Genomic DNA, 26,737 nt, shown 5'->3' on the forward strand with positions numbered 1-26,737 from the left:
GATGGAAGAAGATAGAAGGGGGAAGGGGAAGAAGGAAGGAAAAAGGAAGGAAAAAGGAAGAAGTAGAGAGGGGAGGAAAGAGGAAGAAAAAGGGAGAAGGAGGAGGAGCAGAGGAGGAAAGGAAAGAAAGAGGAAGGAGGGAGAAAATAGGAAGGAGTGGAGGAGGAAAGGAGTCAAGGGGCTCCCTTGAGGCGGGGGTTAGAAACTAAGGCTGTGTAATTTCAGCCAAAGTCTTTTAAGAGGCCGAGGGCTTGCTGCAACCCAGCTTCTAATTCTCTTCCTTTAAGAACTTCCGATACTTTTCTGAGCAGCAATGCTGTTTTAGGGGGACCATGGAGAAACAGACAGGAGGCCAAATAATTTGCTGGGTGCCTCGTGGTGAAGTGGTGGTTAAATCCTGGCCAGAACCCAAGCCAGGGGTGCTTGGAGGCCTCCCTCTCCCGAGGAATGGGTGGCTATGGCTTGGTGATAGATGTCCTGCTTAAATGGGGGACCCCTGCCCTTGGGACCTGCAGGGGGAGCAGCTAGGCCTCGTGCTCCTAACCACCGACCCCATCTCCTCCTGTCACCCTTCCCTGGCCTCTCCTGCCGTGGGGCCGACCGGGTGTGTGGTTTCTGCCCTTCCAGGATGGGCTCCTTCTACGCCCCGGGTCTAGTAGGCATCAACGTGCTGCGTCTGCTGACCTCCATGTACTTCCAGTGCTGGGCAGTGATGAGCAGCAACGTCCCCCACGAGCGCGTGTTCAAAGCCTCCCGATCCAACAACTTCTACATGGGCCTCCTGCTTCTGGTGCTCTTCCTCAGCCTCCTGCCGGTGGCCTACACCATCATGTCCCTCCCGCCCTCCTTCGACTGCGGGCCATTCAGGTGCACAGTCTTGGTTGCGTGGGAGCAGCTCCTCTCCCAGGGCGGTCTGTTCAGAGCGCACTGGCTCAGAAGTCCTTTTTTAGCGTCACATCAGCCTGCAAAAGGCCGTGGAGCTCTGGGCACATCGTCAGAGCCCTTCAATGGCATTTTCTGCAAGGATGGAAATGTTCTCTCTCTGCATGATGCCATATGATAGCCACCAGCCACGTGTGGCTCTTAAGCACTTGCAATGAGGACCGAGAAGCTGAATTTCTTTCTCTCATTATAATTCATTTTAATGTAAATAAGCGCACACGGCTGATAGCTACAGTATCGAACAGCGCAGCTCTGATCTTTTAACATGTGGGTAACCTAGTGCCCTGGATTACCTTAGCATGGATGGGTAATGGGGGGGGGTATTCTGAAGATGAAATAACCATACATTTGTCAGTACCAATCACATGGGAAGCAGTGACTGGGTTCCACGCTCTGCAGAGCATTTGTCAGCACTGTGGGTTCAGGCTATAAGTCAGACTAGTTCAGGAGACCAGGCATTGTATAAAGAAATCAATAATGGTGTAAGGAGGAGGCACATCGAGGAGTAATATGCATCTGCTGCTCTCTTTCCCAAGCGTGAGACCCTCTGGAAACAAAGCCATCTCTCTACTCCGTAAGAAGGAGTTCTGTGGCTCAAGCAGTTTGGAACGTGCTGCCCCTTGTATCCGCCACCTTCTCTCTTAGTAATGCTCGAGGCACACTCTATTAATGGATCAGAAGAATCGGGCAATAAGATAATGTGTGCAAGCCAGTGTTTTCATCCTTCTTGACCATAGACTCTCCCTTTATTGTAACATGCCTCCAGGGCCGGGAGTAGGGTGAGGCTGGTGAGGCACTGACTCTGTGCCCTCACGACCCTACCAGTGAGTAGCTCCTTCCATTGTGCATCCCAGGGCCTCACCCAGCTCACTCTAGTCCTGGCTCTGTGCCTACCATCATGGATCAACACACGGGGAAACGCTGATCTGGTACTTTTCCGTTTAGGAGGGACTTAACTAGATAAAGCCCTGTGGTCGGTGCCCCCCGCAAGTGCTGTGGTGCTCAGAGACGTTAATGGAGTGCTCGTGGCAGTGAGATCTGGCTGCACGGGGGTTCAGATGGAAGGAACGGTGGGGGGGGGTCGCCTAAATCTACAGAAGAAGAATGTACTGAGCTGCAGAAGCCCTGGGATGCCAGGCTGAAGGGAGAGCCACATGATAGAAATGGTTAAGGCCTCTCTTGACTTCTTCCTAAGCAGGGTTTGGAGGGCTGAGCTCTGGGTGCAAATGCCAGTGCCGCTTTGCTCGGGCTGCCTACCTGCCCCCAGAGAGGAGGCCCATGAGCAGGCCTGAGCCATGCCTGGCCCTCGCCATCTGCCCCACCCTTGCTTCATCTGCTACCCTGAGAGGCCCTGACAGCCAACAGCCAGAGAGCAGGGAAAGGAACCTGAAAACGGAACTCAGAAGGAAATATGGCTGCCACTGCCTTCCTGTCACCCTTCTGATCAAAACTCACCAACAGCTAGCTCATTCCTCAGATATTTTTACAGCTGTTCTCTCTCTAACTTGCTTCAGGTGTTTTCTCAGAGGTCACTTTCTCAGCGAGACCTTCCCTGGAGAACCTAACTAAAATGTCACATATACACACACGCAGATTTCTTATTGTTTCTTCTTATTACATCTCCTTATCAACATCTAGCATGCCAGGCGTTTTGTTTATTTATTGTGTTTGTTGTCTGTCTCCTTCACCAGGACATAAGCTCCTTGAGGGTGTGATTTTTGGTTCCTTTCTCACTGCTTTATACCCAGTGTCCGGAATAGAACACCTGGTTTATGGTCAGTGCTCAAACTAGGCCCTTCACATCACAAAAATTCACTTTTACAGGGAGGAACAGGGTTTCAACCAGATCCAGACCAACAACGTAACTGAATGAGATGGGCAACATTGCATAACATAGAGTTTTCATAAACAAAGTTTAATTGGAGCACAGCCACACACCCATTTGCTTACATATAATCTAATCTGTGGCTGCTTTCTCACTACAACAGCACAATGGAGTTGTTCCAACAGAGACCATCTGGTTCCCAAAGCCTAAAATCTTTATTATTAGCTCTTTCCAGAAAAAAATTCTCAACCCCCTGACTCAGAGCATAGACTCTAGCTGGAGTCAGCTCGGTCCTTTGTCAACTGGGTCATCTCGAGAAGTTATTTAACTCCCTACACCACAGGTTAATTGCCTATAACATGGAAATATTAGTAGTGCCTCTGTCATAGTGTTGTTATGAGGATTTAGTGTATTCTTTGCAAAGTACTTAAAGGAGGGTGCTAATTTCCATGGTAAGGCATATATACGAGTTTGTGAAGCTGAGCCCTGCCCAAGCTGGGGGTAGCTGGTACTTACAACAAGGCTATGAAGTAGGAAGCTTAGCTACACCAGGGCTCAGCTACCTTTTTCTGGCAATAGCCTGATGGTAAATATTTTCAGCTTTGGGAACCAGGAGGAAAAAAATCAAGAATATTATGTAAATACTTATATAATTAGAGAAACAAATGGCCACAAAGTTTTTATTATTGACAAAATTCAAGATATGATAATAATAGAGTATAATTTTTTGTAATAGAGGTCTACCAATGAAAAGAATGGAGTTCTTGGGGGGAAGGCGGTGATGATATCTCACATAACAGGGCCTCAGAGTTACTGTTCTCTGTCATCAAATACCAGTTTTACTGCTCAGAATGCCACCTTTGCTGCCTGGATCCATCATTGTATCAGACATGACAACACATCTCCCACCATAGAAGAAACATTCCCATAGAACTTTACTACTGCTAAGCCATTGAACTGCTGTGCAGTGGGGCAAGTCAGAATCCTCGGCTTCCATTTCTGACAAAATGTACAGATCAGAAAATGATTAAGTTATGAGAACAAATCAAATTCACCATTGACACTATCGAGTGCAATTCCATGTGACAGATTCAAATATTTTCTGCAAATTGCCTACTGATGAGTAAGACAGCGAGTAACCAACCATAGTCTGTCCACACCTGAAATTTCACAAGCTTCACAAATTTGTCCAGCTAAGCCTTCTTCTGCCCTGTATATATTTTGACCATTGTCAACTGTAGCACACCATAGCCGATCCCACTTCCCTTAAGGTGTACTGAATTCCATTCCATTCAGTTGCACTGAATTAATGTATTCTCAACTCTTCGAGAAAATTTCACCCATATTTGTTCCCACGGTACATTCATAGAAATCAGTTCTTCAGTCACGCCAAACTTGGCATGAGCTCCTCAAATAAACAAATAACCATCGGTAACATCTGCTGACTCATCAAGAGCCAAGGAAAACCACTTGACATCATTTGCCTCCCTTTGAATACAACATTGTTCTCAATGTCCTCAACTCTTCAAGCAGTTGCTTTTGCTGGAAATTCTACAAGTCTCAAGCAAGTTTATTTTCTCCGGATGCATTTCTTCAGCCCCTGCAATCAAACACAATTTAATTACTTCACCACTGGTCAGTGAGGAACACGATTTTGGAAAGGGGAGGAAAGGGGAGTCCTTGCTATATAGAGAACAAGAAGCTCAGCTGAACGATGTCCTACAGGCGTATGGAAATCTGAATCTGTAAATTATGGACTTGGATGTTTGGCTAAGGGGATTTCTAAGCAAAGTATTGAAAGTGCAACCTGATTTCTTCCTGCTGCTTAGACTAGGATGTGAGAGGAAAGAGACAAATTGAGAAAAGAACTGATAAGCCAAAAGGAACCAGAACTGGATGATTTGGGAAATTCTCAGCCTGTCCAGATTGCAAAAGACACTAAAAACAGACTCACTGTCAAGAAAACATGCTCTAAAGAGAAAACCAAGGGGCAGGCTGGAAAATTTTTTGCTAGTGCCTCTGAAGGATCAAAAAACCTGAATATTCGGGATGCGTGGCTCAGTCGGTTAAGCGTCTGCCTTTGGCTCAGGCCGTGATCCCAGGGGCCTGGGATCGAGTCCTGCATCGGGCTCCTTGCTCAGCTGGGAGCCTGCTTCTCCCTCTGCCTGCCTTTTTCTCTCTGACAAATAAATAAATAAAATCTTTTAAAAAAACCTGAATATTCATTCACATGGAGGATTTTCTTAAGCTCATAACTGGGATCCTCGCAACCATCTCAGCAGAAGGCAAACATAGAGATAGAATTCTCCAGGAAAGATCTGCGTGGGACCCTCTTATCTAATGGACTGAATTCCCATGACATACATGGAAGACCCCCCAGGCATTTAAGAATGTCCCATGAGCAGTAACACTGCCAGGTTTTACTGTTAGCTTATGGCTAACCCACCATTGTATTTTGGGAGTAAATAACTTGTTTTCTAGTTTCATGAGTCCATGGAGAGAGAAGAATTTTGCCCCCAGATGGATCAGACCCAGAGTCTCACCCACACATGATTTAGATGGTGAGATTTGGGACTTTGGTTCTGATGATATTTAGATGAGATTTTGGACTGTGGGTTGATGCTCTAATGGGTTGCAACTTTGGGGGATATAGGGATGGTGGTGAATGTATTTTGCAGGTGGGATGAATGTGAATCTTCGAGAACCCGAGAGCATATGGTGATGGACTGAATTAATGGCTCCCAGAGATACTTACATCCTAATCCCTGGAAACTGTGGACATTACTTTATACAGCAAAAGGGCCTTTGCCAATGTGATTAAATTAAGGATCTTGAGATGGAGAGATTATCCTGGATTATCCAAGTGAGCCCTAAATCACCCAAGTGTCCTTCTAAGAGGGAGGCACAAGGAGATTTGACTACAGAAGAACAGAAAGTGATGTGACCACAGAAGGAGAGATTTGAAGATTCTATGCTGCCAACTTTGAAGAGGGAGGAAGCGGCCATGAGCCAAGGAATGCAAGGAATAAAGCACTAGATGCTGAAAAAGAAAGCAAGGAAATATCTAGAGCGTCCCCCTGAAGGGAGTGCAGCCCTGCCAACACCTTGATGTCAGCCCAGTGAAGCACATCAGACCTTTGGCGTGCAGATCTATAAGAGAACAAATTGGTATTGTTTGAAGTCACCTGTGTGGCAATTTGTTATAACACCCACTGGAAACTAATACATCATCTAATTTATCATGATTCAAAGACAAAATAACCCATACTTAACTGTGACTTAAAAGTATAACAGGTGAAATTCAATTTTCTTGTTTTTACTTGACGTGTCGGCACAGATAATAATAAAAAAAAGAATTAATTAAATGTCACAACATGGTGATACGCATGGCACTTAAAAGAGCTAAGCACTGAGATGGCCCCAAATGGTCTCTGACACAACTATTTCTTGTCGGCCACTAGGGCACAAAAACAACCACAGACCGTATATAAATAAATAGGCATGGCTGTGTTCCATTAATAATTTACTTAGCGACACGGAAGTTTGAATTTCCTCCTTCAATTTTTATATATCACAAAATATTATTCTTTTTTTTTCCCCAGCCACTGAAATACATAAAAACCATTCTTCATTTTCAGGCCATAGGAAAACAAGTCACAAACCAAAGCTGGCCCATGGGCCATTATTTGCCAATCCTTGATCAGTACTTTACAGAAGAGAAAAATGAAGCTTCTGGCTGCAACATTTTGGAGGGCACTTATCGTTTGATGGCCCCATACACAGTGTTTTATATAAATTTGTATCTACGCCCTCTAAACAATCCTCTGAGGCAAATACAATTATTATCCTTATAATACCATATTATACTATATCATTATTATGCTATATTATACAGATAAGGAAACTAGGGCAGAGAAATTTTCAGTATCTTGGCCAAAGATATCAAACCTCTGCAACACTGTCCAATAGAATTTTCTATGTGATGAAAAAATTCCATATCTGCTCTTCGAAAACAGGAGCTACTAGCCCCATAGTTACTGAGCACTTGAAATGTGAGAGTAAAGCACTGAATTTTTAATTTTGCTTAATTTTTAAATCAATTTTTATTTTATTTTTAAATAGCTACACTGGACAAGACAGCTGTAATAAGGAGAGCGAGGGAACGGATAGAAACAGGCAGAGAGAGAATAAGTAAATTATCCACTGTGCCCGCAGCTAATAGATGAAGCAGCAAGGATTTGAACCAGGAATTTCAAGCCCTAACGTCCATTTCTTGGCCCTGAAACTACCAACCAAAGCCCTCAGGGGACCATAGTCTCTGGGCAGGCATTTGTGGAAGCCAATAATAATAATGGTTCTTGGGTAGTTGAGGAAAATCAAAATATCCACTGCGACCTGTCCAGGAGCCCGTCCTGGGTGATCCGATCTCCTGAAGCTATCGTTTGAAGATGAATTGTAAGTATTTTTGAGCGGCCCCATGAAGTTGTCTCCCACATAAGCCTCTGGAGAACTCTTCCCTTCCACGGGGGCCCAGAGGGAGCTCCAGGTTGATCTTATAGCCACCTGGCCAGCCATTTTCTCCCAGGACAGTAGAGGAGAAAACCCTTTCTCATCTTGTTGAAGAAGGTGTCAGGCCCAGGAGACCGATGTAGGCTGAGAAGTTCTGAGGTACCAAGGACATGACCCCGGGGGGCTAATCAGCTATGAGACAGCCCCTTGTGGCACATGTTTGATGTGCAATCCCTTTGGAACAGAGCCCTGGTTCTTCCAGAAAAGGAGTGGTGAGTGGCAGCTTGGGGCCTACGGGGACACGGGCGCAGTTGTGTGTGCCACACGAGCTTTGTGTGGTGAGCTGTCATGTGTTCTCTCCTCTTCACAGTGGGAAAAACAGAATGTATGACGTCATCCAAGAGACGATTGAAAACGATTTTCCAACCTTCCTGGGCAAGATCTTTGCTTTCCTCGCCAACCCTGGCCTGATCGTCCCAGCTATCCTGCTGATGTTGTAAGTTAGCCAGAGCCTGAGGCTCTGCCTCCTGGCAACCTTCCCCCTACACTTGAGCCCCCCGCCCACCGCAGGTCCTTCNAGTTCACTGGGGAAGAGGAATGGATGTGAGATGGGGAAGGGGACAGCAAGCTCATTACCACTGGGAAGACTTTAATCCTGCTGGAGGACTGAGCAAACAGTGGGTCTCAGAGTTATCCTGCTCAAGGGTGAGGGTTGGGGCATCTGTAGACCAGCGCCCATAGGTCACTGGTGGGTGGGACTGGGAAACCTAAAGGGGGAGAGAAGGGTGGGTTAGTTCCCCAGCAATCAGGGTCAGCTGCATATTTGGGTCAAAGGGTTTCTGCAAGGGATGGAAGGGAAGCTCCAGGCACAGAGGGGAAGGAGCTGACAACTATAGTCTTTCAGGGGGCACAGGGGTCCAAGGAATATGGATGGGCACTGCCAGCTCCCTAGAAATATCAAAGACGTCTGGGCTCTGGGTCTCTGAGAAGCAGAGGGACTGATTCAGCCTGTCCCTGGGGACACTGGAGCACTTCTTCGCTCCCCACTCTCCCTCCCAACAAAGACGGAGAACCCCCGAGGGGGGTGGGTGGGTTGGCTGATCTCTGTATCCCCAACACCAGCCCCAGGCCTAGAGCAGAGGAGGCAAATAACATGTTCAAGGAAGGAGCAAGGGAAGAAAAAGAAAAGAAGGTGGGAAGCGAGAGTCCTGAATTTGAATGACCGTCATCAAAAATCTACTAGTGAAAACAACAGGGTCTTTTTTCTTTATAAAAACCTGTTTGGGCATGCTTTTTTTAAACTGAAATATATTCCTAACATACAGAAAAGTACAGACAACATGAAAGGGATCACAAGAGTAAACAGATGGTACTAGCTTGCATTATTTGCTTCAGATCTGTCGCTTTACAAGAAATAAAATGTTACAGATACACTTCGGGCCCCTGCTCTCTTCCTCCCTCTCCAGAAGTAACTGCTGTTGGAATTCACTGTAATCATTTCCACACATGGTTTGGTGTTTTCATCACACATGCTTGTGTGCTCTCCTTTTCTGGGCTTTAAATTTCTTCAGGAATGGTTCACTTTCTCACTCAACATTATGTTTGGGGATGTATCCCTGTGGATACAGGCGGGCACTACAATGGCTCGTCTCCGCTCTGCAGTAAGATGAAGCCGCAATTTATCCTTCCGGTCCCTTTGCCAAGAGGAGGTTAGGTTGTTTCCACTTTTTCGCTATTGCAAATGTGGTCCTTGGGCAAGTGTGTGAGGGCTTCTCTCGGACAGACTCTGGAAGTGGAAGTGACCAGTCCTATGTATGTGTTTCTCCAGTCCTTCTAGAAAGTGCTGAATGGCTCCCCCAATTAGGTGTATTTCCTTACCTCCCTGATTGGAACATCTCCTGCTCCTCGTCCTGGCCTGAGACAGGACTGGCATGATAGTGACACCCTGGACGACCCCTTGACTGTCTGAGGAGATTCTGGAACCCAGACCTGATCTTGGCAGGTGGCAAAGGGAAATGCTGAATTTGGGAACGGAGGGGCACAGCCACCTGGGAGCATTTCCTCCTCTCTGACCTCCAATTCCTCCCTAATAAATGGGTGGTTAATTAGAAGAAAAGATGAGGCCTGGCCTTCAGAGTAGGGGCCTTGCAAAACAGATCCTGTTGCCTCCACCCGTCCTCCTGACTCCCCCTGAGTCTCTGCTGTGCAGGGGGCGTGGGGGGGGTCACATGACAGCCTCTGACCCCCAAAGGCAATGTGATTCCTCCTCTCTGGCTGGAGAGATCTCGTGGCCTCATTGAGGTGGCTATGGGCGGCCCCACCCTGCGAGGAAGGCTTAGAAGACCCAAGCTGGAGCAGCTAAGACTTGAAATCCATGGAGAAATGTGACAAAGAAGGATGAACCTCGAAAGCTCCCAAGTAACAGGCCAGCAACGCACCCAATCCAGGTGGCACCTTGGCTTTTGTGGCCCCTTGCCTCTTGGGTGGTGCACCTCGGTCATGGCGCCTGACCTTAGGTCCTGTGAAAGGGAAGCCCAGGCTCTGGCCTCAGAGGTCGCCCAGGCAGCCAGTGGGATCTGGACTCTGAAAACCAGCCCAGGACCGGACACCCCATCAGTGCTCCCTAAGCAGGGACCCCCAGGCCTTTTGCTCCTGTCCTTTGAGGCAAACTTGGAGCCAGCACTTATCTCCCAGACCCTCCTTTCTTAGCCCTTGATGACTGGGGAAGGAGCTTTGGGTTAAAGGTGGGCTCCAACAAGTACTGATAAATGGGGTGACCTTGGGCAAAGTACTTAACCTCTCTGAGTTCCAGAATACTGATTTGGAAAGATGGGAGACATTTTTTCTACTTCGCGGGGTTGTCGTGAAAACCACGGAGATGTGGAGTGGGAGCCACATGACACAGAGCCTGACCGAGGACAGCTCCCCAGGAAGCATAAGCAACTTCCTCTGCTTTCAAGAACCCCTGCCCCTCCCCCACCTCTTCCAATTTCCAAGAAGGATGATTCCTTTAGCCAACATTTACTGAGCACTCTGGGAACTAAAAATGTGTATGTCATTCCCACATTTAATAAAATAGAAAGCAAGGTGTCCAGAACCTTCTCCACATTAAGTGGGGAACTTAGGATAGTAGGATATCTCTCCACCCTGCCCAGAGGCAACCTACTCCAGGAAGCCTGCCTGGATTCCTCCAGAAGGCGTCCAGCTTCTACCATTTTCCAAGACTATGGTACCACAGGAGGCTCACTTTCCTCTTGCAGGCTCGCCATCTACTACCTGAACTCAGTTTCCAAAAGCCTTTCCCGAGCTAATGCCCAGCTGAGAAAGAAAATCCAAGCGGTGAGTCTGCCGGGGAGGTTTCACTCAAAAATATGTCANAAATATGTCATGGTTTTGGTTTTTGCTAATTTGTTCTGTGAGCCCAGTTGTATTATCTGAATGGCCCCCTTCTTTTTTTTTATTATATTATGTTAATCACCATACAGTACATCCCCAGGTTCCGATGTAAAGTTCGATGCTTCATTAGTTGCGTATAACACCCAGTGCACCATGCAATACGTGCCCTCCTTACTACCCATCACCAGTCTATCCCATTCCCCCACCCCCTCCCCTCTGAAGTCTTCAGTTTGTTTCTCATAGTCCATAGTCTCTCATGTTTCATTCCCCCTTCTGATTACCCCCCTTTTCTTTATCCCTTTCTTCCCCTACCGATCATCCTAGTTCTTATGTTCCATAGATGAGAGAAATCATATGATAATTGTCTTTCTCTGCTTGACTTATTTCACTTAGCATTATCTCCTCCAGTGCCGTCCATGTTGCAGCAAATGTTGAGAATTCGTTCTTTCTGATAGCTGAGTAATATTCCATTGTATATATGGACCACAGCTTCTTAATCCAGTCATCTGTTGAAGGGCATCTCGGCTCCTTCCATGATTTGGCTATTGTGGACAATGCAGCTATGAACATTGGGGTGCATATGGCCCTTCTCTTTACTACGTCTGTATCTTTGGGGTAAACACCCAGTAGTGCAATGGCTGGGTCATAGGGTAGTTCAATTTTTAACTTTTTAAGGGACCTCCACACTGTTTTCCAGAGTGGCTGTACCAACTTGCATTCCCACCAACAATGTAGGAGGGATCCCCTTTCTCCACATCCTCTCCAACAATTGTTGTTTCTTGCCTTGTCTATCTTTGCCATTCTAACTGGCGTAAGGTGGTATCTCAGTGTGGTTTTGATTTGAATTTCCCTGATGGCTAATGATTTTGAACATTTTTTCATGTGTCTGTTAGCCATTTGTATGTCTTCATTGGAAAAGTGTCTGTTCATATCTTCTGCCCATTTTATGATTTGTTTATTTGTTTCTCGTGTATTGAGTTTGAGAAGTTCTTTGTAGATCTTGGATACCAGTCCTTTATCTGTGGTGTCCTTTGCAAATATATTCTCCCATTCCGTGGGCTGTCTCTTAGTTTTTTTGACTGTTTCCTTGGCTGTGCAGAAGCTCTTTATCCTGATAAAGTCCCATAAGTTCATTTTATCTTTTATTTCTCTTGCCTTTGGAGATGTGTCGTGAAAAAGGTTGCTCTGGCCGATGTCATAGAAGTTGTTGCCTATGTTCTCCTCTAGAATTTTGATGGATTCCTGTCTCACATTGAGGTCTTTCATCCATTTGGAGTTTATTTTTGTGTATGGTGTGAGAGAGTGGTCAAGTTTCATTCTTTTGCATGTAGCTGTCCAATTTTCCCAGCACCATTTATTGAAGAGACTGTCTTTTTTCCACCGGATGTTTTTTCCTGCTTTATCAAAGATTAGTTGCCCAAAGAGCCGAGGGTCCATTTCTGGGTTCTCTATTCTGTTCCATTGGTCGATGTGTCTGTTTTTGTGCCAGTACCATGCTGTCTTTGTGATCACAGCTTTGTAGTACAGCTCGAAATCCGGCATTGTGATGCCCCCAGCTTTGTTTTTCCTTTTCAACAGTTCCTTGGAGATTCGGGGCCTTTTCTGGTTCCATACAAATTTAAGGACTATTTGTTCCAGTTCTTTGAAAAATGTCCTCGGTATTTTGATCGGGATAGCATTGAAAGTGTAGATTGCTCTGGGTAGTATGGACATTTTAACTATGTTAATTCTTCCAATCCATGAGCATGGAATATTTTTCCATCTTTTTATGTCTTCCTCAATATCTTTCAAAAGTGATCTATAGTTTCTAGCATATAGGTCCTTTACGTCTCTGGTTAAGTTAATTCCAAGGTAACGCATGGTTTTTGGTGTTATTGTAAATGGGATGGATTCCCTAATTTCTCTTTCTTCAGTCTCGTTATTCGTGTATAGAAATGCAACTGATTTCTGGGCATTGATTTTGTATCCTGCCACCTTACTGAATTGTTCTATAACTTCTAATAGTTTGGGAGTGGATTCCTTTGGGTTTTCCATATAGAGTATCATGTCATCTGCAAAGAGAGACAGTTTGACTTCTTCTTTGCCGATTTGGATACCTTTGATCCCTTTTTGTCTTCTGATTGCTGTTGCAAGGACTTCTAGTACTATGTTGAATAATAGTGGCGAGAGTGGGCATCCTTGTCGTGTTCCTGATCTTAAGGGAAAGGCTTCCAGCTTTTCCCCANCGAGGCACACAATAATGATGGCTTAAATTCGGAGAAGTTGCTAAAGAACAGGAGAAATTCAATGGCCTCAAACAATGTTCATACATAAAACCAGTACCCCCAATGATACCTACAGATTAAAACTAATACTAGAAATACTAGAGAAAACATTGGCAGAATGACACAGTGCTTGTGCCCATGGCCTAAGGGGTCTCTTAAGCCCCAGGCCACACACAGGCATCCTCTCTCCACACCAGCTGAGTTCTGACCGCTCTCTTCTGCTCTCCCAGCATCTACCCCCCTCCTATAAACGGTGAAGGGCAGACCCCACCCCTCTCTAAGCCCTGTCCTCCTTGCTCCTCGGTCCCTCTTCTGGAACTAATCTCATCTGCCTTGCAGCCAGCTCCCCCTCGGCACCTCCCTCTGTTAACCTCACCGTCCTCCTGCCCAGATTCAGAAAACCTTGAAATGCAGGATTGGCACGGTTTCTGTCCTCCCTTGGCCAGACGTTCCAACTGCTGTGCGAAGCTGACTCTCAGGCTGCCCTCTCCAACCAGTGGCTAGGACCAAGACCTGGCAACTTAAGGTCGTTACCAAGAACCAAAGACAGAGTCCTCGTCCCCTAGATCTCGCCAGCCCGGACTCTAAGCCTCAAACACCCATTTCCCTGAGAACCGTTCATTCTTTTCCTGCAGCTCCGCGAAGTTGAGAAGAGCCACAAGTCTGTCAAAGGCAGAAAGACAGCCCAAGATTCAGAGGACACAGCTAAAGATGCCTCCAATGCCACCCAGCTCCAACTCACCAAAGACGGTAAACTCTATTTCATGACAATTGCTTCTTTACAGGGCCACATGGAAGGGTGTAGAGAGCATCTGCTGAGAAATCAGAGGGAGCTGGGATGAAATCAGAATTCTGACAATTAGCTGTGCGAAGTTGGGCACGTTAAGCTAAGAATGGATCATAGGTCCCACCTCATGGGGTGGGGAGAACGAGATGGGATTTGGCAAGAGGCGAGCTTCACAGAGTCCTGGCACAGAGAGAGGGAACCCATGACCATGAGCTCAGAGGGGCGTCTGTGACATGGGGAAGCATCTCCACTTCTCCTGACGGCTGTCTCCCTCACCTCTACCCACCGAGTCTCTCACGGCGTCGTCTATGGTGACTCTTGACATTCGCCACAAGTGAGCCTTCTTTTCTGAAATGAATTCATCTTCTTCACTTTCTCTCCTGAGCCTGACAGTGCCCCCGTGATATCCTCTTTCTATCTGGCTATTTAACCCAATGGAGGAGCACTGCTGACATTCCACCCAGATGGCTCTAAGATGCCCTGAGGGTTGGCTGACGAGGGAAGGGAGGGTCACAGTCACTGGCTTGGGGATGGAGGAGGTATTTGTTCTCTGTGTAGTTTTGAGTGTTTTCTTTACGAGGAGAATTGGATTTGAATCCAGCAGCTGCTAGTCCTAGCTTAACCAGTTTGTATTCTCTTAAAAAAGAGAAACACTGGAATATCTAGAATAAAAAGGTGAGAAGTGGCTGCACATGTTCCAAAGAAAGTGTCACAGGGCTTCAATGGGGAGTGGTCACAGACCATCTCCACCTTGAGAGAGGGAAGGTGAAATCAAAAGAGACCATCTCTGGGATGACCTCATGTCCCAAAGCTTGTCCCTGCTGTAAAATTAAACCACTTCAGCATGCTGTGATTTTGGCCTCCGGTGCAGGAAGTGAACGAGACGCACAAGAAATGGCTGGAAGTTCAAGAGTTGGAATTTTTAGTGCAGAAGTTGTATTATTTATGTGACGACTTTATGACATAGAGGCAAGACCACAAAAAAGAAAAACGAAGGATTTAACCACATAGCAGTATCTCCCTGCAAGACGGACATCCTCCGTTGGCTTATTTTGAATTCTTGAGGTCCAACGGTGACCGAAGTGGCTGTGGAAGCAGGTGAGGAAGAACAAGGGACACCGTGCGTCTCCCGGCAAACACTGTGTCGGTATTGGAATACTTGTCAGTATCGTTATTGATGCTGGAATAGTAATGAATTACTGCTGAATCCTTAGTAGCAAGTAAGCAAAGGGATGTTGCAGAAAGAGGACAGGAAGTCTGTGTCACAACAGAACCTGTCCCTAGCGAGTCTCCCAAAATACATGGAAGACATTTCGAAGCTGCAGACATTCTTGGTGGTCAGATTGGCTGGCAGTCCGTTGATGCCCTGAAAGCCTGGTTCAGGGTTGAAACACAGAAGAGCGACCGGCTGGCAGCTTATCGTGACACTGAAGAAAATATTTGAAATCCCTTAATTGTCCCACATGGGGCAGGAAATGGAGCACATGCAATGTTATGTTGTAGTATCACCAACAAAACTGAGAAAATGGAATCCATTCCATTTCCATGTTTGGACACGGATGGACTTAAGTATGGAAGGAAAACAATAGGTGTACAAAACGTTTTCTGTGACAAACCAAGGAACTTATGCTGGTTTGACAGTGGTCGGCTCACATCCCCACAGTCCCAATGTCCCCTTCCCCTGACACACTTCTCCCCTGCCTTGCTCTACTAGGCTGCTGCTTTAAAGTTTGCCCTTCTCCAAATGTGAGTTTTTAGTACAGATCCAAAGCTCTTTCGGTTTTGTACTGCTTACCTCAGTCCTGCAGTGTTTGATTTTTTAAAAATTGGTGTGATCTGAACCATCAGTGGGAGTGGGCTGTGGGGGAGCCTAGGAAGATGGCCGCCAGTGGCCTTCATGGCCGGCCTCACTTAGCTTCTCTTCTCGAAGTAGTCGCTAGAATGATACCCGTTACTGTAACAAACAGGCCCAAAACAACTAATGACTCAAACACAATAAAAGTTTGCTTCTCACTCAACATAAAGTCTAAATTGGGTGTTTCCACTTGACGGGCACTTTCTCCCCCAACACTGTGGGGATGCTGGCTCCTTCCACCCGGTGACTCTGCCTGCCCCAGACAGGTGCAAGGGGAGGAGCCCAGAGGAAGTGGGGCACATCAAAGTCTGGACTTCAGTCACAGGCCACATTCACCCACCAGGGAAACCCAGTCCATTTCTGTGAACCAGGAACTGCGTTTGGTATAGAACGAGCCAGTAATCACCCGAGGTCAGAGTTAGGGGAAGGGAAGGACACAAGGAAATGAAAGCGCTGGAAGCTGAATATGATTCCATGCAGGTTGCACAGCCCCTTCCAGCATCCAATGTGACCCTGGCAGCATCGTAAGCCACCTGGGAGACTTACTGTTGTCCCAGCTTTATACTCCAGAAAACCAAGGCTCAGAGAGTCCAGTTAGGCCCACATTTAAAACCTAGCTCTCCAGCCAGCAGACCATATTCTTCCAACAGATCTGTTTATGCCAAGGCCAGGCCAAGCTGCCCCCAGACGCCTGAGGACCATCTGACCATTCTCGCCTGGCCAAATGGGCCTGAAACCCACACACAGAACAGGGCAGCTCCAGAGGGCGTCCATTTGCTACCAGGAAACTGAAGCAAACTCCCCCACATCCTCATTCTTTGTCTTGGTTCCTTTTCCAGGGACAACACTTCACCGTGCCAGCCAAAACGAGACCCCAGACAAGAAGGCCCAGGATCCTGGGACCTCCAGTTCTGCCAGTGGGACCACGCTTCCTGCCTCCCGGCACCTCTCCATAGCTCGACCTCCCGGTGCCAGACCAGATTCTGGCCCAGCTCGGCCTCAGACTCATCCTTGGAGATCAGCCTCTGGAAAGAGTGCTCAGAGACCTCCCCACTGACAGCTGGGACTCACACAAGCTCCATCCTGGGGCTCCTCATTGTGGGAATTTCGATTACTTAGTCTTAGGCACTTGTTGGCTACCACAAGGGGAAAACAATGGTTTCGTCCACTCTTTAGGGGAGCTGAGTCTCCCCACTCCCCATAAACTGCCCTTCCCAGTATCTTGGTTCAGGCAGCTCTGGACTTGCACTCACCGTGGTTCCCTCGGCTCCAGACTTTGGGAGGAGGGGGCAGGGTCATGACCACCACCATGGACTTCTTTCATAGCACCCATGTTGGGACACTGGTTTCTGCTAACCTTACTAACTGGGAGGAGGATGCAGGGCGGCCCACATTCCTAACCATCGCCTCTACCCAAAGGAGATGAGGTGGTTTAAATAAAAGGTACAAGAAGTCACTGAAAATAAAGGTAGTGAACCAAAGCCCAGCCATGGTGAGTAGGAAGGTGATTATCCCCCAGATCCCAGCTTGAGGGGAGCTGATGCCATTAAGCAGCAAAAATGCATGGGAACCTTCTAGCAGTGAGGCAAGGAGCAAGTATTTCTTCTAATTGAAGACAACTTAGATTGCTCAGGGCAGAAAAGTCCTTCTCAAGCGCCAACTCGAAAAGGAATCTGATAGTCTGCTTATTGTGTGGGGGACGTTGAAGATGGTTTCTCTGAGGAGTTCAGCAGAGGGTGCAATGCGGAGCGTTGTCTCGGTGATTCTGCGTTCAGCTAGTGTCACGGTGTGGTTCTGTGCAGAATGTCTCCCGGGCGGCACAAGCCAGGGAGGCCAGACCATTGAGAGGGCCTTGCCACCAAGGACAAAGCTCAGCAGCGCGCGAGTCACGATCTCAGACTCTGACAGCACAGGTGTCCTGCAGGTGGCTCCCTGCTCTCCCCTGCCCCACGTTCCCAGACGCCCGGCGCAGTATAGCTTCGGGATCATCTCAGGCCATGTCTCTGACTGTTCTAAAGGGAGTCCTCTCCCCACTAGCGCCCAACCATGGCCCCAGGGGTTCTCAGGAGAATCCCCCACACCCTGGAAGTCACGCAAAATCCTGGTGGGGAGATGGAGATTTTACAGAGATTTCATAAGCTATAAATTAAAGTAATTCCCAGGTTCCCTCCCAGCTCCTCCCCCTTCCCGACCCAGCACCAGCCCTTCACACATGACCTAGAATGGAGTGGGAATGGGGACACGTGACCAGGAGAAACAGATCAGTTCTTTCGCCCCCATCTGTCTCCAGGGGAGGCTAAGGAAGCTGTCGCTGGTGCCTCCTGCCCGTGGAACTCAGGTCCAACCCCCAATCCCAAACTCTTGTGTGTCATATGCCTTCTTCTGGGAGGACACACGTTGGCCCTGAGCTTACCTGCCTCACACACTGATCCCAGGATCCAGGCAATCTAACCCAACCCAGCAGGACTGGGAGGGCCTAAAATGGTCACCACGTGACACCTGGCCTTCAAGACCAGCTGGCTGGGTAATGTCAGCCCTCCGGGGAGGGGAATAGGATGGGCCTGAGTCATCAGCCTCCTAGTGATTACTGTCAGGCTTCCAATGGCTACCAATATGCCTAAACACCCACCGAACACACAAACACACTACCCTGTTCTGGTGATGGCACAATTCTCTGTGAGGGAATATCTTCATTGTCTATTTCCGTACAACAGATTATCTCCCCAACTTAACCGCTTAAAAAAATAAGCACGGATCATCTCACACGGTTTCTGTGGGGCAACAGTTTGGGAGTGGCTTTGCTGGGCAGTTCTGGTTCTAGATATCGCTCAAGATCTCAGGTGGGGCTCCCGGCACTGGAGGATTTGACTGGGATTGCAAGATCTGTCCTCGGAATGGTTCGTACACGTGGCTGTTGGCAGGAGGCTTCAGTCCTTGCTGGCTATTAACAGGAGACTTTGATTACTCCCCATGTGGACCTCTCCGCAGGGCTGCTGGGCTGTCCTCACAATGCAGCAACTGGTCTCCCCCAGAGCAAGTGATCTGAGAGAGAGAGAGAACAAGTGGGAAGCCATGCGCCTTTTATAACCTAGTCTCAGAAGTTACACCATCAATCCTACCGCTTTCTATCTGTTAGAACTCAGTCACTAAGTTTAGCTCGCACTCAAGGGAAGGAGATCAGGCCCCGTCTCTTGAAGGGGGTTATCAAAGAATTTGTGGACATAATTTAACAGGAGTTTTCCTAATTCAAATAGTTGCAAGACCTCTCTCAAGACAACGCTAAAGATTTTTCAAGAGATGTCCATCAGAGAATTAGTTCATGGTGACTCCCAGGACCCTCAAGCAACAGGAAACTTCCAGTGAGCTAGGGAGACAGGCAGAGGAAGAACGCACGGGTGAGAGAGGTGGTGGCTTTACAGCAGGGACGTGTTATTAGAAAGCAGTTCCATCATCTCTGATTCTTGGGTTTGACCCACCAGCTCCTTCCATCTTAACACTTAGCTATTCAGCCTATCCAGGAGCCATCAGGCATGAAGATTACTCTTTCTTCTTTCCTCCCTCCTTCTCTCTCCCTCTCTCTCTCTTTCTTTCTTTCCTCAGCTCACCTAAGAATGATTTGAAATAGAAAGTCTATTTAACAATTTATCCAGAGAACTATAACCGGTGTCTCACTGATATTACCCTAGTTCATACATTTCTTATTGGGGAGAAAATGAAACAGACGCTGGATTTTCTCTGTCAGAGGCTATTTCTGCAATCAGAGCCTTTCATTTCTAATAAGCAACACACTCAATGTCCATAAAGAACCCCCTGTACACAGACTCATTTAAGTAGAAACACACCTTTGGTGAAGATCAAGGGAGACAGCTGACTTGCATACTCACAGAAATTGAGGAGTGAGGCACCAGCCATTAAGGAGATCTGGGCCAGGTACCAACAGGGTCCACTATGCTGATGACCCTCCATTCAGTAAACTCCCTTCGGATATGTTCTGTAGAGCCCCACCCAAAGCTGGGGCACCTGAGTTCCTGTAAGAGATCATAAGAAACAAACCTGCATTGCAGAAAGGGACAGTTGTCTCTTTTGACCTTGGCAGAAAGTGGAGAGAAAAAGTCTCCCTCGAGAATTTATATCCACAAGGCGACCCTCACACAGAAAACCTAAATTCCCCCACCAATGGTGCATTGCAAAAACCTCAAATGGAAAAAAAATTTTTTTTAAGATTTTATTTATTTGACAGAGATAGAGACAGCCAGTGAGAGAGGGAACACAAGCAGGGGGAGTGGGAGAAGAAGAAGCAGGCTCCCAGTGGAGGAGCCTGATGTGGGGCTCGATCCCATAACGCCGGGATCACGCCCTGAGCTGAAGGCAGACGCTTAACCGCTGTGCCACCCAGGTGCTCCTCAAATGGAAAATTTTAATTGAAAGTACTCTTAGGTTAATAGTACCTCCAAGAAAGAGGGGGAGGAAAGCCAAGCGACAACAACAACAACGAATAGAAAGTGTGTAAGATGATAGAAAAAGAATATATCAGGAATCAAAATAAATGCAAATGGACTGAGCTCTGCAGATAGACAACAGAGATGATCAGATGAATATTTTATAATCCCATGCACTGTTTCCAACAGATACTTTCAAAACGTACAGATAGAGTCAGGAGGGACTTTATCCCCTTTTGTTCCTAGGGAACAAAACTAAAATACAACCTTCAAGGGCAAAATCACCAGGTGTGGGAGTGCTGTCCAATTTCGTAAGTTAGGCTTGTTTTTGAGTGTTGAGAATTGCTAAGTAAAGACAGGTCTCTGCAGCACTGCACCAGATCATTCATTCTTCGACATAGTATTAGTTTGGAAAATGTGAAGAAAGGCCCAAGATCACAGTTGGGGTTGATGAGGTATAAAGAGCATACAGACATCTCTATCACTGAACCATGTCTGCCTAAGAGCCATGTAAACCTCACCTCCAAATTCTGTTACGAAGATTCTACTAGTTGACACAGGTAAGACTAAGTGTCATGCATCATGCTATCTGCTCATAAATAACAGATATGATCACAGGCACAGGTAAGATCAAATATCCCTCAGGCTCAGATTCTGAAGGCGAACAGCACTGGTTGAACAAAACGTTTACCCTGTAATCCTAATTACTCTGGGCTTCGAAAGCTGCATTTAAAATCAGTTCAAGGATCTTTCTTGGATGCTTTACATTCTTCTGTGTCTATGGAAATAAATATTGCATGTATGTGTAACTCATTACCAAGACTGTTGCAGGGGGTTCTTTCTGCAATTGAGAAAAGGGCCAAGGAATTCCTGGAAGTCTTTCAAATTCAATGCGAGGGTTTTCCAGTCTAGAAATTAGTGTAGAGTGCCACCATTTTGTGTTTGTTTCACACAATTTCCTTTCCTGAAGCTCCCCCTACTGGCTGGAATTTAAAAAGCCCGTTCCATAGCCGGAGACCCCCATTAGTGTTGCCAGGAGTAAAAACTCTGGGTTAACTTACACCAAAATGACCCAGTGAGCCACAGCCTGGGCTAAATTAAAAGGGACTAGATGCTATAGAGTATGATCCGCCCCGGTGAATGGACAGTTCTATCTACACGGAGAAAGTAAAGGCCCCAGGTGCCACATGACTTTCAAGCTTGAACTTGGAACACGCCCCCCCCNCCCCCCCCCCCCCCCCCGCCCCGGGGAACCCGCAACTCCCCTTCAGACCTGCTGCCCATGCAGGACACTTTCTCAGCTGGAACTTTCTGGGAAATCTGTCTTGCATCTCACCTCCAAACTAATCTCCAATCAAAGTGTGTGCAATGGAGAATAAGAGTGTCATCTGACCCCAGCCACTCTGCCTGGCTTTTGTTCAAGACTTCTCAGGTTCTAGATCTTACACACTAGACCCTCCAGTCTTTCGTCCAGCTACTGACCGGGATGAACCTTACGTTTCTAGCAGTTCCTTCTTTCACTGCTGGCTTTTGCTTCCACGCACATTCCATCCTAGATCTCTAGATGACCTACACGTTCTTCTCTGACTACCTAGAACCCCTTCTAGCCGTGAAGTCTTCTCCAGGAACACGGGCCCAAGCGGTCTTCTGGTCCGCCTCCCACCCTGCTGCACCTCAGCCCTTGCTTACGTTCAGTCTACCGGGATCCAAAAGTCCCTGAAGTCAGAGGCCACGGGCTAGCAGCATCACTGTGTGTATTACTCTCCCAGATCTCTGCATTGCTGACTCCCCTGCTTGAGATCTCTGCTTGATGCTGCCTCTTCACTGAGGGCCTGTGTAAAACCGTGCTGCCTACCGTACACAGCATTACGTGTTTACTTGAGTTTTCATCTCCCAGAATGTGAACTCCGTGATGGCAGTGGCTTACTTTGTTTGTTTACTACTGTGTCCCCAGCACATAGCTTTCTAGGTGGCGTACATACCTACCTGGCATGTAACAGGCACACACAACCCTTTTTTTTTTTAAGATTTTATTTATTTGTTTATTTACTTATTTATTTATTTGACAGGGAAAGAGCACAAGCAGGGGGAGTGGCAGCCAGAAGGGGAGAGAGAAGCAGGCTCCCCAGGGACCAGGAGCCTGATGCGGGGCTCAATCCCAGGACCCCGGGATCATGACCTGAGCCGAAGGCAGACGCTCCACCAACTAAGCCACCCAGGCGCCCCAAAACCTTTCTTTTTTTTTTTTAACAAATGGAAGAATTAACTGATTCTGTAGCTTCTTGAGCACCCAGACTCCTGAACATCCTGACCGTCATCTCTAAAGGACGCTGGATCACACAGTGTCCAAGGTGCTCCCGAGTTCAAAACTTACCTGTGCTCTTAGGGGCCAAAAAAAAAGACTAGCTGAAGTCAGTTGTTTAGTTTGGGTTCTGAGAAGATGAGCGGAGGCAGCTTTGGGCTCATTTCTCTGCCGCCTCCTCCCAGCACCTGCCACCACCCCATCTTCATGTCTGTGAGGTATCTGCAGACTAAAAGGAGTGCACTGGGCCTAAGGCACCTATAATGATGCCAATTGTGGGGGCCCCACCGGAACCTGTAAGACTGAGCTGCCATGATACAATCAGGGGAGTAAATCTGAGGTTAGGCAGCTCGCCAGCTTGGGGCACCCCAATAGCATTTTGCCTCCTCATCCAAAGGGTGAGCAATGTCCTTCACCAGACAGTGACGTGTGGCTGAGGTTTTTCAAAGAAAAAGAGAAGGAAACAACACTTAGGAAGCAGCAATGGGAAGCAAGGAGGATGTCAACCTTTGTCACCAATCCAAATAATGTATGGGTCATCACAGCATTCCTAGCAGAAACCAGAATACATGTGGAATTGAATTAGAAGGAAAATATTGCACATCAAAATTTGCAGACTACCACTAAAGCAGCACTTTGAGGGCCATGTGTATTTAAGAGGAAAAGTTTAAATTAATGAGCCAAACGAGGTACAATATGTACAAGCGTACATATTATCCAGGTTCCAGCAATGTTTCATCAGGGTGGCAGACGATGAACCATCCGTCTACTACCACCGGCAGTAGAAAAATGGAATGCATCACTGTTTTACCGTGTAAAACTAAACTGTGTTAGAGGTGATCTGTCTACACGGGTGAGTTAGTGGCCGAAGTGGTAGAATTAATTTATGGCAGCGGGGTGTATAAAAAAATGCAGTGTCGGTAGATTCTATGGGAGGCAATGGGAGAAGTGGGACTCCCCAGGGAACAGGTGCAAGGAAATGTCATCGTAATTTATTTATTTATCATAAAGGGACAAAAGAAGACAACGAAAGACCACTAACACTTGTTGAGTCCCTACTACCTGCCCGATGCCACCCCTGTGTCATACCCAGCCCCTAGGAGATGTTCAATAAAATGCTTGTTGAAGGGATAAATGAATCCTCAGTGTTCATTCTGCAGAAGAAATGAAAGCTCAGGAAGGTGAGTGATTCACTTAGGTCACATTGTAAGTAGCAGAGCTGAGGTCTGAACCCAGGTTTATGGATTGATTCATATTTATTGCTGCTTAACAAATCATCCCAAGATTTAGTGGCTTAAAACCACAGTATATTATTTCTCGCAATTCTGTGCATAGGTGGGGCTCAACTACATGGTTCTTCTCCTGGTCCTGTTTGGGGTTGCTCATGTGGCTGCAGTCAGATGGTGGCAGGGGCTGGACACACAAAATGACTTTACTTACATGTCTCCTTTCTTGACAGGGACAGCTGCAAGGCTGGGCTCAGTTGAGCTGCTGGGAAAGCTAGACCTGCCCAGGAAATACCAGGGCCTGTCCTTCTCCATGTGGTCTCTGCAGCAGAGTAGCTGAATTTCTCATCAGGTAACTCAAGGCTCCCAAGAATGAACACGGCAGAGGCTTGGCACGGGCACGGAATCACTCCTGCCACATTCTATTGCCTATAGTGAACCACAGACCCAGGCTGGTTCCTTGTGGGCGGACTACACGAGGACCTAATGCCAGGAGGCATGGATCATTGGGGCTCATTTTTGGACACTAGCTACCACAGCTGATTCTGAGACACCAAGCCCTTAACCTTCCTATGACTTCATGCCACAACGAGCACCTACAAACCGAACATGATTTAGGAAGATCATCCCAGCAACCGAGAGGAAGGTGACTTAGAAAAGGGGAGACCGAAAGTTTTGCCAAAGTCCACTTTGGTGGTGAAGAACTGAACCTCGGTAGGAATGAACCCGACCCAAAGGGAAGGAAGGTATGGTCTCTAATATCACACGCTGCAGAGATGCCCATTGCGGTCAGGATCATGAAGTGTCGGGGAGATAGCTCAGTACAAGAGGTGGAGGTGAGGAAGCCAAAGGAGTATTTTTAGTGTTTACCCCATGTCCCATCTAATCATGAGTGTTTGTATCTCACCAGTGGAAATGCGGTTTTCTTCCATCATTTCCTAGTTAGCATACTGCTTCGGCACAACTCTTACATAACCAGAGGACTCAACTCTCTCCCAAGTATGACTGTGGTTAACTTCCAGCTCAGTGACTCTCAGCCTTCTTGTATTTAATCCACAGAAATGTACTGTGGAAATACTATTAAATTTGTATGTGTACACATGTATTTTACATGCATATGTATGTTTAGCTAAAGCAAAAAGTTTTACAGATCAATACTGTATGTGACATACTCTTATTTCTTATTCTCTTTCATTCTATTTTTTTTTAATGCTGGCAAAGAATGTCTAAATTAATTCTGCAATCCATTAATGGATTCTGACTTCTCCTTTGAAAACTCCAACTTTAGTAGATAAGCACCTATAACCCCAGAAATATTTAGGATGAAGTACAGAAATAATTTTTAAAAATCAGTCATAGCATTAATATTTTCCATTACATTTTGGAATCATCTGCTTAATTTGGTATTTATAATTTAAGAGAATTTAACATACTGATGAAACAAATTTTGCAATTCCACTTTACAGTGTGAGCAATTGATTCAGACCCATGACAGTATGTAGATATATGTAACAATTCAATCACGTCTTAAGCAATATTGAGAGGGTTAGATTTTAAGTTTCACCTTAATAAGTTTCAACAGTGAGCTCGGATTTTGTTTACCAACTAACTGAATTAGTCAAGAAGAAAATATGTTAAATGCATAAATGCGCTTTAGTTATGGGAATATATGGAATAAAAAATCCCCTTATATTTTTTTAAGGGGCACCTGGATGGCTCGGTCAGTTAAGCGTTTGCCTTTGGCTCAGGTCATGATCTCAGGGTTCTGGGATCCAGCCAGGCATTGGGCTCCCTGCTCACGGGGGAGCCTGCTTCTCCCTTTGCCTTTACCCCTGGCTTGAACTCTCTCTCTCACTCTCTCTCAAATAAACAAACTCTTTAAAAAAAAAAAAAAAACTACTAAAAAATTACCGGTACATATACCACTTTAGGATAAACAAGTTTGGGGTTTATAATTCTAATATGAATTATTAAAGCAAAGGTGATTTTGAAAATAATCGCCAGAACGCCCAAAACCCGCCCTCAGGACATGGAAGAAGCTGCAATTCACTTGGAGCTAACNAGGACATGGAAGAAGCTGCAATTCACTTGGGGGTTCCGCCGGGCGAGCAACACGTGGCCCTTCCAAAGGAACTGGTTCTTCTTACAGAGGAACCAGAAACCGATCTAGAAGAGGTGAGATCGTCATTCTTTTCTACTTTATCGCCTGTAATAAATATTTTTTTAAAAATACAATACAACCGAAAAGCTCGAAGCTGGCCACGAGGAGCCGTCTCCTCCGGGTCTGCGCCAACGCGCCCCAGACCCCGCTTCGGTCCGAGGGAGCAGGGTGGCCTCCGAGCTGGAAGCAGGGAAGAAGCGGTCCCGGGGGGGGGAAGGGGCGCAAGGATTGGTCCCTGGACCCAGGTCACCCAAGCCGCGGAAAGCGGGCTCAGCAAGCTTCTGCACGAGAATGGTCGCCGCGACCCACGCGGGGCCTCCCGCCCGGCGCTTGTCCAGCTCTGCCATCCAGAATTACTACGATTGAAGACCCGAGGGGTTGCAATATTATTCGGAAAAGCGCCTTCTAGAAGGCTTTGCGGCCTGCAAGGCCGGGCCGCATCCCGCGCGTCCCCGGCAACCACGCCAGCCGGCGCCGCAGCAGAAGCCGGAAGGCCGCCTGCGCGCCCGCGCTCCCCCTCCCGCCCTCCGGGCGCTACCACCGCGGCGGACCCCTCCGAAGGCCCGCAAAGGTATCGTCCCCGGCCTCTGATTGGCCGGCGGCGCGAGGGGCGTGGCCTCCGGAGCCTGGTTCCGCGCGCCAGAGCTCCCTCGCCGCATTGCGAGCCGGGCCAGGAGCAGGCGCCATGGTGAGGAGTGGTTGCGGGTGCGGGCGGGATGAAGGCCGAGGTCTGGGCCTGACTTCGGGCGACAGCCGGGGCCGGGGCCGGAGCTGGGGCCAGAGCCCGCCTTGGGAGCCGCGGCGGGCGAACGCGGGGACCGCGCTGATGCTCGCTTCCCGGCTCTCTTCCAGGTGCTGCTGCACGTGCTGTTCGAGCACGCGGTCGGCTACGCGCTCCTGGCGCTGAAGGAGGTGGAGGAGATCAGCCTGCTGCTGCCGCAGGTGGGTGAAGAGGGTGGTGGGCTCGCCGGCCGCGTCGCAGCCCCTCGGGCCCCGGGGCCCCAGCATGCACCGCGCGCTCCCACGTGGCC

General features: G+C 47.5%; 2 protein-coding genes across 2 annotated transcripts in view; both read left to right on the plus strand.

Moving 5' to 3' along the window:
- TMC2 (transmembrane channel like 2) overlaps positions 1-16,635 on the plus strand; it is a 65,854-nt gene extending 49,219 nt beyond the window's left edge. The window contains exons 15-19 of the mRNA XM_034641601.1: positions 628-867; positions 7,647-7,772; positions 10,537-10,615; positions 13,572-13,686; positions 16,418-16,635. Coding sequence (XP_034497492.1) covers positions 628-867; positions 7,647-7,772; positions 10,537-10,615; positions 13,572-13,686; positions 16,418-16,635 — 778 coding nt within the window. The remainder of the gene's footprint in view (positions 1-627; positions 868-7,646; positions 7,773-10,536; positions 10,616-13,571; positions 13,687-16,417) is intronic.
- Positions 16,636-26,123: 9,488 nt separating this feature from the next.
- Positions 26,124-26,737, plus strand: part of NOP56 (NOP56 ribonucleoprotein) — an 8,257-nt gene continuing 7,643 nt past the window's right edge. Inside the window, exon 1 of the mRNA XM_011224402.3 lies at positions 26,124-26,394. Coding sequence (XP_011222704.2) covers positions 26,392-26,394 — 3 coding nt within the window. The 5' untranslated portion in view covers positions 26,124-26,391. The remainder of the gene's footprint in view (positions 26,395-26,737) is intronic.

This window comes from Ailuropoda melanoleuca, chromosome 13 (genome assembly GCF_002007445.2).
Source record: "Ailuropoda melanoleuca isolate Jingjing chromosome 13, ASM200744v2, whole genome shotgun sequence".
Lineage (NCBI taxonomy): Eukaryota > Metazoa > Chordata > Mammalia > Carnivora > Ursidae > Ailuropoda > Ailuropoda melanoleuca.